General features: G+C 38.7%; 1 protein-coding gene across 1 annotated transcript in view; it reads right to left on the bottom strand.

Moving 5' to 3' along the window:
* LOC125241114 (protein scabrous) overlaps nt 1–12,795 on the bottom strand; it is a 38,523-nt gene that overhangs the window by 13,798 nt on the left and 11,930 nt on the right. The window contains exon 3 of the mRNA XM_048149441.1: nt 7,154–7,321. Coding sequence (XP_048005398.1) covers nt 7,154–7,321 — 168 coding nt within the window. The remainder of the gene's footprint in view (nt 1–7,153; nt 7,322–12,795) is intronic.

Raw genomic sequence — 12,795 nt, 5'->3', positions numbered from 1 at the left:
AAAAAAAAATACACGAGATAGCCCTCTACCTGTAGATTACAGGAAAACCTATTAGAAATCTACAGTCAAGCGTAAGTCGGACTTAAGAGAAAAAAACTCAAATTGAGATTTTTCACTCACTGCCGCTGCAAGTACTTACTAAATGTTTTGAAATTTTGTGAGCGCCATGGACAGGTAGAAAGAAATTCATTTCTATTTAGAAATTGTTAAAAAATTTAATTATTTGCCAAAATGACTTAAGTTCCTACTAAAAAAGAGGCGCTTAAGACTGTTTAGAACTGCACTGACCATAATATTGCCCTAATAGGTCCAAAAAATGGTGTATATATACGAAAACAAAAAAATTGTGCCGCCGACAACCAAAATCTGAAGTCTATTTGCTCTATCTCTTATAGTTTCCAAAATATACGCAAAATCTTTAAAGTACAAATCTAGTGTACGTTGCCATTACATGTTGTCAGGCGCTCATGACCTTTTTGTATGGAAATGTCGAAATCCGACTCGCACTTTACCGATTTTCAATTTTTCATAGAAAGTTGTGTTTTATTATAGTTTTGAAGGAGGTTTCTTGTTTTTAACCACCAACGCAAAAACGACGGAGTGTTATAATAATAATAGGTTTGACGCTTGACATGTCTGTCTGGCAACATAGCTCCCGAACGAGTCAATCGATTTTGATTTAGTTTTTAATGTTTAAGGTGAATTCGTCGAGAGTTTTTTTTTGTACCACGTAGGTGGCAAACATGCATACGGTCCGCCTGATGGAAAGCGGTCACTGTTACATATGGACGCCTGCCACTCAAGGAGTGGCACATGTGCGTTGCCGACTCGACTCATTAGAAACTTGTACAAACCTGTACTTAGAAGGGGCCTGGGTGCCGACGACTCAAAGGACCGAAGGAAGGAGGAGGAAGGAAGGAAGGAGGAAGGATCTATTGTCCTAAGCCGACGACTCAAAGGACAATCTATTGTCCTAATTACTTCCGTTGTCAGCATACCGCACCCTCGTTGAGCTCTGGCTGCCTTACTCACTGGCAGGAACACAACAATGAACTAAGGTCTAGTGCTACTTGACTGCGGTCTTTTGTAAAGCGGAGGTATACTTCCCCAGTTAGACTCTGCTCTACCTTAGGCCGTTTTCACATTATCCAATCCGATATCGGATGTAGGAAGGACGTAAAATGTAAGATTTATGCGCTTCCAGGTCTTCATTTATGTATTTAATAGATCATTAGTACTAAAAAACGATATAAAACGCAAAAATTGCGGATTTAATGCCGATGGCACTCTCCTACAACAGTTTTTGTCCGAGGCACCATCGAACTGCCGATATCGGCAGGACGCTTCCGACTATTTTTGGCATGCCGGACCCCCCGCCAGTTGTCGGCCGATAATACATATTTGTTTGTGTGCGTATATAATGTAGGTATACGTATGTAGTAGTGTGCGTGACAAAAATGGCGTCTATTAAACAGCTGTTAATTGATCGAAATTCAAATTAGTTGACAATTTCCATTGAAAAAAAAAAGGTTGTAATGCATCGGTCCGAATTGCGGATACTAGTTTTTTCATCTTTTAGTAGATATATTTATTTATTTAAACTTTATTGCACAATTGGAAAAAAGTACAAATGGCGGACTTAATACCTTAAGGCATTCTCTACCAGTCAACCATAGGGCCAAACAGAAATTCGCGAATGTGGGTGCAGTGAGAAAAATAAATTTAGAAAGCATGACAACTATTGACAAGTATAGCAATATTATTTACAATATATAATATTGAATATATATATAATAATATATATATTTATATAGTTGAATGTAAAATTATTTATTTTGCCTGACACTGAATATTTTTTATGTTCGTTATTTTAATTTTACAATATAATATTTGGAATATAGTGCTTATAATTATTAAATATAAATTATTTTTTAAATATTTTTTGATACAAAATCATACTTCATTGATTTGGAACAATGCGTTTTATCGGACCTACATCCGACATTATCGGAAGCGTTTATCGGATGTAGGATGTCGGTTCGACATCCGATATCGGATCGGATAATGTGAAAACGGCCTTAGAGTATATTCAATTTAGTATTAGAGTTATGTCAGTGTACATGTCAGCGGCCGCGAGTTCGCGGCCCATTCATTGGCGACGACCTTCGCGCGGCGCAATAAAATTCAATGTTGGCTGCTCGCGTGCGGTCCGTTTGTTAATGTAGGTAAGAATTTAGAATGGCGGCATTTTGTGAACATCAAAGGAGTGAGCCTTCTGTACTTGTACTATTATATATTCTGTGACAAAACGAACAACATGTGTTCCAAGTACAACACTCGAAATGCCGGAAAGTTATAGTAGGTATCGATCGTAAATTGGCGAAATCCAACAAATTAACACATGTGATGGACCCTGCCGTCTATTAGTTATTTGTTATACAAGGGTGCAAAGTTGTATTTTAACGGCGAGTGTGGAATTGAAAAACGAGCAAGTGAAAGGATTCTATAGTTGAACCACGAGCGAAGCGAGTGCTTCGAGAATAGACTCCTGAACTTGCGAGTTTTTTAACACACGAGAAGTAAAATACATTTGCATCCGAGTGTAACACAAAACTTTTCCCCTCACTATAGCGAGGAAAGTACAACGCAAAAAGCGCGTTTATCACTGCTTCCAGTAGTTCCTCAGGTGGTAAATCATCGTCATCACTAGATTCACTCACTTTTATTAATTTTAAAGCATAAAAAATGACTATATTCAAGGTCTAATTACTTTATCCACTAGTGGATAAAATGCGTTTTTACCCGCTGGTATTGAAGGACAAAACACGTGTTTCCGAGCTAGTGAGGGGAAAAATAAATTGCCGCAATATGTGGTTGAAGCGCCTAGTGTGTCGAACTTTAAGTATCGCTTAAAAATTTGGCTGGTCGAGCACCCGTTCTACACTTATGACAATTTTTTTATTACCTAATTAGAAAAATATTTTTGTGCATTTTTTATGTGAATATTGCCTAACTTTTTGTAATTTCAATCTTCTGTCTAATTATTCTCTAAGTATTATTGTTGTATGAATATTATTTTTTTAAATCAAATCTTGACGTGTAAAATGGCGTTACAAATAAATGAATATGAGTATGAGTAATGATTATTTTTACCATTGAAAGTTTGTACGGAACCCTCGGTGGGCGAGTCCGACTCGCTCTTGGCCGGTTTTTTAAACATATGGTTCAAAAGTTAGAGGGGGGGGGGACGCACTTTTTTTTCCTTTAAGAGCGATTATTTCCGAAAATATAAATATTATCAAAAAACGATCTTAGTAAACCCTTATTCATTTTTAAATACCTATCCAACAATATATCACACGTTGGGGTTGGAATGAAAAAAAAAATCAGCCCCCACTTTACATGTAGGGGGGCTACCCTAATAAAACATTGTTTTCCATTTTTTATTTTTGCACTTTGTTGGCGTGATTGATATACATACTTGTACCAAATTTCAGCTTTCTAGTGCTTACGGTTACTGAGATTATCCGCGGACGGACGGACGGACGGACGGACGGACGGACGGACGGACGGACAGACAGACATGGCGAAACTATAAGGGTTCCTAGTTGACTACGGAACCCTAAAAACAACAGACAATCTATTGTCCTAATTACTTCCGTTGTCAGCATACCGCACCCTCGTTGAGCTCTGGCTGCCTTACTCACTGGCAGGAACACAACAATGAACTAAGGTCTAGTGCTACTTGACTGCGGTCTTTTGTAAAGCGGAGGTATACTTCCCCAGTTAGACTCTGCTCTACCTTAGGCCGTTTTCACATTATCCAATCCGATATCGGATGTAGGAAGGACGTAAAATGTAAGATTTATGCGCTTCCAGGTCTTCATTTATGTATTTAATAGATCATTAGTACTAAAAAACGATATAAAACGCAAAAATTGCGGATTTAATGCCGATGGCACTCTCCTACAACAGTTTTTGTCCGAGGCACCATCGAACTGCCGATATCGGCAGGACGCTTCCGACTATTTTTGGCATGCCGGACCCCCCGCCAGTTGTCGGCCGATAATACATATTTGTTTGTGTGCGTATATAATGTAGGTATACGTATGTAGTAGTGTGCGTGACAAAAATGGCGTCTATTAAACAGCTGTTAATTGATCGAAATTCAAATTAGTTGACAATTTCCATTGAAAAAAAAAAAGGTTGTAATGCATCGGTCCGAATTGCGGATACTAGTTTTTTCATCTTTTAGTAGATATATTTATTTATTTAAACTTTATTGCACAATTGGAAAAAAGTACAAATGGCGGACTTAATACCTTAAGGCATTCTCTACCAGTCAACCATAGGGCCAAACAGAAATTCGCGAATGTGGGTGCAGTGAGAAAAATAAATTTAGAAAGCATGACAACTATTGACAAGTATAGCAATATTATTTACAATATATAATATTGAATATATATATAATAATATATATATTTATATAGTTGAATGTAAAATTATTTATTTTGCCTGACACTGAATATTTTTTATGTTCGTTATTTTAATTTTACAATATAATATTTGGAATATAGTGCTTATAATTATTAAATATAAATTATTTTTTAAATATTTTTTGATACAAAATCATACTTCATTGATTTGGAACAATGCGTTTTATCGGACCTACATCCGACATTATCGGAAGCGTTTATCGGATGTAGGATGTCGGTTCGACATCCGATATCGGATCGGATAATGTGAAAACGGCCTTAGAGTATATTCAATTTAGTATTAGACTCCTGTGTGGTGACGGGTTAAGAATTTCACCACCCCCTTTCTTCCCGTGGGTGTCGTAGAAGGCGACTATGGGATATGGGTTAAATTGTGGCGTAGGCGAGAGGCTGGCAACCTGTCACTGCAATGCCACAGTTTGGTTTTCTTTTAACCCCTTATTTGCCAAGAGTGGCCCTGAAACTTAAGTAGTTTCATGTGCTCTGCCTACCCCTTTATGGGATACAGGCGTGATTGTATGTATGTATGTAGTATTAGAGTTATGTCAGTGTACATGTCAGCGGCCGCGAGTTCGCGGCCCATTCATTGGCGACGACCTTCGCGCGGCGCAATAAAATTCAATGTTGGCTGCTCGCGTGCGGTCCGTTTGTTAATGTAGGTAAGAATTTAGAATGGCGGCATTTTGTGAACATCAAAGGAGTGAGCCTTCTGTACTTGTACTATTATATATTCTGTGACAAAACGAACAACATGTGTTCCAAGTACAACACTCGAAATGCCGGAAAGTTATAGTAGGTATCGATCGTAAATTGGCGAAATCCAACAAATTAACACATGTGATGGACCCTGCCGTCTATTAGTTATTTGTTATACAAGGGTGCAAAGTTGTATTTTAACGGCGAGTGTGGAATTGAAAAACGAGCAAGTGAAAGGATTCTATAGTTGAACCACGAGCGAAGCGAGTGCTTCGAGAATAGACTCCTGAACTTGCGAGTTTTTTAACACACGAGAAGTAAAATACATTTGCATCCGAGTGTAACACAAAACTTTTCCCCTCACTATAGCGAGGAAAGTACAACGCAAAAAGCGCGTTTATCACTGCTTCCAGTAGTTCCTCAGGTGGTAAATCATCGTCATCACTAGATTCACTCACTTTTATTAATTTTAAAGCATAAAAAATGACTATATTCAAGGTCTAATTACTTTATCCACTAGTGGATAAAATGCGTTTTTACCCGCTGGTATTGAAGGACAAAACACGTGTTTCCGAGCTAGTGAGGGGAAAAATAAATTGCCGCAATATGTGGTTGAAGCGCCTAGTGTGTCGAACTTTAAGTATCGCTTAAAAATTTGGCTGGTCGAGCACCCGTTCTACACTTATGACAATTTTTTTATTACCTAATTAGAAAAATATTTTTGTGCATTTTTTATGTGAATATTGCCTAACTTTTTGTAATTTCAATCTTCTGTCTAATTATTCTCTAAGTATTATTGTTGTATGAATATTATTTTTTTAAATCAAATCTTGACGTGTAAAATGGCGTTACAAATAAATGAATATGAGTATGAGTAATGATTATTTTTACCATTGAAAGTTTGTACGGAACCCTCGGTGGGCGAGTCCGACTCGCTCTTGGCCGGTTTTTTAAACATATGGTTCAAAAGTTAGAGAAAAAGGCTTAGTTTTTGAGATTAAAGCACAAAGGAGGGTATTAATGCGTACGCATGACTTCAGCTTTCCGACGCGTAATCATCTTTATAGGTACTAAAGAGCGATTTCTGCGGCTCGATGCTGATAGATCCACCCTTAAGCCCCATTTAGATGGTACGAGTTTCTCACCCGTATGTTTACACGGAGAGTAGAATTTTCGGGAGATATTTCCATAACATTTCTCGACTCGTCTAAACCGGTTCTCGTATGACATTTTTTCTCGAACGTGCGATTATCGCACGAATCGGAGCGAACCGATTTTCATACGAGTTTTGCCTGTCAACATGCGTGCCTAGTTGCTAATTATTTATATGCTTTTTTATAATATTGGGTATAATTTACCTTGGATTTATTTGAATTGAAGATGAATAGTACCAAATATTATCAAAAACACTATAAATGATTTATGAAGGTCTCAATAATATACAATAGGGAAAATAATGATTTCGACCGTAGCGTTACCTAGCTAATAAAATCTTGGTTGCGATACTTGCGATTAGGTTTAGGATATTATTAAACATAGAATATTAATAATTTTTTTTTAATTATAGTAGGCATTTTGCCCCATAGATATATGGGGTAAAATGTCAGTAGGTAAACATTAACTGTATAATATTAATAAGCCGAATTTATTTTTGGTTTTAGCAGTTACGCAGCTGAAGGGCAGCTATAAATATAAAAACACCATGTTTTACATGATTTCTACTGAATTCATTGCGACTGAGTAGCGCATAAACTCGTATACGATTCTCGCATATGTGTTTTGTTTACACGGAGACATACAAATATCAAAGGCGAGGCGATTATCGCCCTCTCTCGTGCGATATCGTACGCATAGTTTACATGATACTATATTTTTTCTCGTACTTCGATAATCGTACGTTCGAGGCGAGAAACTCGTACCATCTAAATGGGGCTTAAAACAGCAGTGCAAAGGTGCCTCACCTCCTTAGACAGGTCGGCGATGAGCGCCCGGTGCTCGGCGCGGGCGTCGCGCGCCTGCCGCGCCTCGTACTGCAGGCGGCCCACCGCGCCGTCCAACTTGTCCACGCGCGCCTCCTGCGTGCGCGCCATCTGACCCAAGTCCGAAGTCTCCATCAACGCTTGCTTCAGCTACAACAAAAGTACATTACGTCAGATGCCGCTTTAAGCTAGGAACATACTACGCGGACGCCCGCGGTCGCGCGACCGCGACCGATGAGTCTGCACGGTCTTCGGGACGTGGCTTCGGCTGACCAAAACATCCAGCGAGCCAGATTTCGATCGGACGTCCACGACCGACGACCGATAAATTGCACGGTTAAGTGTATATTCAATTATTCATTGTCTAGATCCGCGTCCGCGGTCGTGCGACGGCGGACGTCCGCGTAGTATGTTCCTAGTAGGGATTGCAGTACCGGTACTGTTTTAAAGAACCAGGATTTTCGATACCGGAGCCATGTGGAACCGGGATTTCCCGGAATTTTCGGTACTTTCGGGACTGGTCTAATTTTTTCGCTTTTTCAAATATAACAACATATTTTTTGGCATTATACATCTTTTATTATTATATTTCCATAACCAAACCGCACCGGCTTCGCTCGGCGTATTATTTTATCTGCCTTTTTTATTACAATGAATTGGGAGTCGGAAGAGCAAGCAAAAAATCCTGAAGAATTCCGCCTAAACCATAGGCACCAATGGTTACCGTTGCAATACATTGCTCCGATTAAGCGATCTGCCATTACTGGGAGATATTTAATCGCTTAGTAAAAGAAATGAGACAAATACTATTAAAGAAATGTAATAATGCATTATAGACCGGCAGTAACACCTCACAAATTTTCCCCAAACATGTAATTTGAAGCAAATAATGTAAACTAAAGGAAGCAAAACATTTGAGATGGTGCACTATTTTTTTGCTAGGCAGAGAGAACGTTCTCGAGAAAATTAGTCATTTTCTGGAAATTTCTGTGGAATACCGTAATACCACATTATATGAAAACATTTTTAAAAGTTAAGCATGTTTATAACAGCTATCCTTAAAAGTTAGACATAACTCCATAAGCCATCCCCGACTTTTTTTCTAGATCTACATTTATGTATTTTTGGAGGAGGTAGGGCATAGCGAATGATATTCCGCTTTGTGTGGTAGGGCACAGCACAGCGGATATCATCTCGCTCGAATCTAGAGCAGAGCCCAACTGGGGTAGTACCTCCGCCTTACAGAAAACCGCAGCCAAATAGCACTAGACCCTACTCATAGTGTTGTGTTCCTGCCGGTGAGTAAGGCTGCCAAGCTCAACGAGGGTGCGGTGTGCTGATGACGGGAGGACTTACGGAACTAACTTGTTCCGTCTATTGTCCTTTGAGTCGTCGGCAACCCGAACCCTCCTTGGAACTTGTGCACTCCTTTTTCTGCGTATTTAACACAGCAATATGGAGTGTACACGTTTCTAATGGGGTGGCAACGCGCATGTGACACTCTTTGAGTTGCAGGCGTCCATAGGTTATGGTGACCGCTTTCCATCAGGCGGGCCGTACGCTTTTTGCCACCGACGTAGTATAAAAAAAATATATATATATATAAGAGCGACAATTCCACCATACATTATTTTGTTATAAGTCGATCGGTACGTACGGGCAGGGTTTTCGATTGAAGCTTTTAAGCAGCGTGATTTTTACCGACCGATTTTAGCACATGTCGTCATGTTTTAATAATCAATTTATAATAACAAAACCTTAATCATTCCTCAAGAATCACTATTCATACATATGTGAAAAACGCATAACATCCGTTTAATAGTTTTTGAGTCTATCGCAAAATTCGCGAACACAGTTTTATAACATGCAGAGAAATGAGTCAAATGAGAAATGAGATTGAGAGAGAAAAAATAAATACACAAATTCATATAACAAACCTTCACCAAAAATACAAAACTCAACTACTGAACTGGCTAGTGGGGCTAGCCAGTGGCACAGTATAATAAAGAGTACTATCGTACAGTATGGCCACTCCCGCTCCCCGCTGAAAGTGCCGCCCACCCCCTGTCGGTTACCTGACAGTTACCGCCTGTCAAAAACGCAAACAATCGACCTGTCATATCTCACTCATACAAGCATGGTACGCGTTCACCTACACGAGTTTAGAATGTGTGCTAGGAACGCGCCTCTTTCATATATTTGATCGCCAGTGTCCGAGATGTGCCAGTGGCCACCGCGATAGCCTCGGTTTTTATGTTTGTAGAGGATGAAAATCCGAAGAGGGGTGGGGCGTGCGCGTGAGCGAAGGAAAAGGCGGCGTGTAGCAGTCTTAGGCGTTTATTCAGCCAACACTATGCTAAAATTGCTAAATACCTATTCTAACGAGGTTCCAAAGGCCGTACAGCGTCCTTGAGGACAACCGACGAGCGCAAAGGGGAGCGTGGTAGACGTAATCAAATGGCTTTACAAAGGTCCCAAACGGTACACTATGTGTGCGCAATTAGTCAATTGCTAATTCTCAAATAAAACATTGTTCAGTGGTTGAGGTCGTTATCCCAGGAAAAATCTTAATAGCGACAACTAACTTTGAAATGCGCCACAGCACAGCGACATCTATTGAGCTTTGTGTGTAACAGACAAGTTGATCTTAGTACTAACATTGTTGTTTATTTTTTACATGTTTGTCTACTTATTTACAATCTTTACATTTACTAGTTACTTCAGTAAAATATACAAGTTACGGGAACCGTGTCCCATGATTTAAATATTTAAAAATCGGGGTTCAATATCACAATATTGATACCCGTGGCGCCATCTGTTGACGGACTGCCAAACTAACAATTTGACGAATTTTATCTAAGAGTTACGTATTGACTTGATTACTATAAAATTCTAGGCACCCGTTAACACATGTTGCACTAGGTTTTAGAATTTTAAGTCTACGGGAACACTTAAATATTTGCTAAGTTCACTCGGAAAACCAGTACCGGTGGCGCCATCTAGTAGCGGCCGGTTAAACTAACTTTGTGTGCACTGAGTTTATACGTTTTGGTAAATGTTCGCGTTACATGTTATTATAAATTGTTTATATGTTATTATAAATTGATTATTAAAACATGACGACATGTGCTAAAATCGGTCGGTAAAAATCACGCTGCTTAAGAGTTTCAATCGAAAACCCTGCCCGTACGTACCGATCGACTTATAACAAAATAATGTATGGTGGAATTGTCGCTCTTATACATAAATGTAGATCTAGAAAAAAAGTCGGCGATGGCTTATGAGTTATGTCTAACTTTTAAGGATAGCTGTTATAAACATGCTTAACTTTAAAAAAATGTTTACATATAATGTGGTATTACGGTATTCCACAGTAATTTCCAGAAAATGACTAATTTTCTCGAGAACGTTCCCTCTGCCTAGCAAAAAAATAGTGCACCATCTCAAATGTTTTGCTTCCTTTAGTTTACATTCTTTGCTTCAAATTACATGTTTGGGGAAAATTTGTGAGGTTTTACTGCCGGTCTATAATCAATTATTACATTTTTTAATAGTATTTGTCTTATTTCTTTTACTAAGCGATTAAATATCTCCCAGTAATGGCAGATCGCTTAATCGGAACAATCTAGTCTGTTACGTACGTACCTATAGTCTGTTAATTTAATATTTCTTTTTTTTTTGATGAATACTTTTGCTGATTAAATTTTATCTCGTTTTTTAATGCATGTTAATTATAAGATGTAATGTTTTGAAAAGACGTGGCCCGCCGAGTTTCTTGCCGGTCCCCCCCGTGGACCCCCCAGTGGATACCCCCCTCCAACTGAGGGGGGACTGAAATCTTCTCGAGGCTGAGGCGTAGGGTTAGAGCCGGCGTAGCTTTATTTGACGTTCATAAGCGCATTGTAATATGCCTACTTGGAAATAAATATTTCATTTCATTTCAATGTATTGCAATGTATTGCAACGGTAACCATTGGTGCCTATGATTTAGGCGGAATTCTTCAGGACTTTTTGCTTGCTCTTCCGACTCCTAATTCATTGTAATAAAAAAGGCAGATAAAATAATACGCCGAGCGAAGTCGGTGCGGTTTGGTTATGGAAATATAATAATAAAAGATGTAAAATGCCAAAAAATATGTTGTTATATTTGAAAAAGCGAAAAAATTAGACCAGTCCCGAAAGTACCGAAAATCCCGGGATTTTTCAAGTTGATTTCCAGGTTCTTTGCTTGGCCAAAAATCCCGGGAATTCCCGGTACTTTCGGTACCGGTATTTCCCGGGAGCAAACCCTAGTTCCTAGCTTTATAGTCTGACCAAAAAAAAGTTGAAATTGAAAATTGGCAATATTATAGTATCAAGTGTTCAAATCAATATGTGTGAGAAAACGGTACGATACTACGATGTTGCCACTTTTTATTTCTACTCTTTGGTGTGACTGTACAGGCTGAGTAGGTGTATCCGGCTTAGTGTAGCGCTATCGAACCGTTTTGCATGTTTTTTTTTTTTCAATTTCAATTCAATTTGACATTTAGAAACAAATGAAGGGTGCTTTACAAGCTTAGGTGTGAAATGTACTATAAAAATCCTTTACATATCATCCTCACAGCGCACCGGATATGGAGTAGCTCCCGACGTAATTTGAAATACGTTATATTTAATTGCAAGTTTGAGAAAACAATTTTTTTTTACGTTTACCGCGCTGATCATCCTATCCACAACAGTAGGTATGTTATGTCTATTAGCCACATACGCCACATACGTAAGTGATGGTGGGTTCTAATATAATCTATGACATTGACCCCTCAGACCACACAAGCATAAACGACTTGAAATCAGTTTTGTTTTTAATGACTTTACTAAAATATACCTCAGTCACAGTTTGAATTTTCAACTTGCGCTTCAAATACGTTGAGAGAACTGCGTCTCTAAATGCTTTAATTCTCAAACCACAAAATCCGTCATCTGAAATTCTTAATTGAGTTAGAATTTAACTAACAATGTGTACAACGCTTCTATAAACAGCTAATTGCTATGAGCGATTCGTTTGGCAAACTATCTCTGGGAACGGCGTGGTGAAGTTTCCTCTTTGACTATTGTGTTTATTACAATTTCAATTAGACCTTCGAGAAAGCGTACTTACAGCGTCCATTATTGGCAATGCAAATAGACACATAATACTCTACATATATACCTACTATCAATTACTATGCTACACAGTGAAATACTGCGCGAATTCACATACTTATTCAGCGCTCTGTCGCATGAGTGAGCACACGTTATTCAATAGTTATTTGTAAGGGGGCAAAGTTGTATTTTAACGCCGAGTGTGGAATTGAAAAACGAGCAAGTGAAAGGATTATATAGTTAAACCACGAGCGAAGCGAGTGGTTCGAGAATAGAATCCTGAACTTTTCAATACACGAGAAGTAAAAGACATTTGCACCCGTGTGTAACACAAAACTTTTCCCCTCACTATAGCGAGGAAACTACAAGGCAAAAAATGCGTTTATCACTGCTTCCAGTAGTTCCACAGGTGGTAAATCCTCTTCATTACTAGATTCATCTACTTTTATCAATTTTAAAGCAGTTAGTGGATAAAATGCATTTTTACCCGCTGGTATTAA

This window comes from Leguminivora glycinivorella, chromosome Z (assembly GCF_023078275.1).
Source record: "Leguminivora glycinivorella isolate SPB_JAAS2020 chromosome Z, LegGlyc_1.1, whole genome shotgun sequence".
NCBI classification, from domain to species: Eukaryota; Metazoa; Arthropoda; class Insecta; order Lepidoptera; family Tortricidae; genus Leguminivora; species Leguminivora glycinivorella.
Note: the sequence above shows the minus strand (reverse complement) of the source record. Positions and strands in the feature narration are given on the sequence as shown.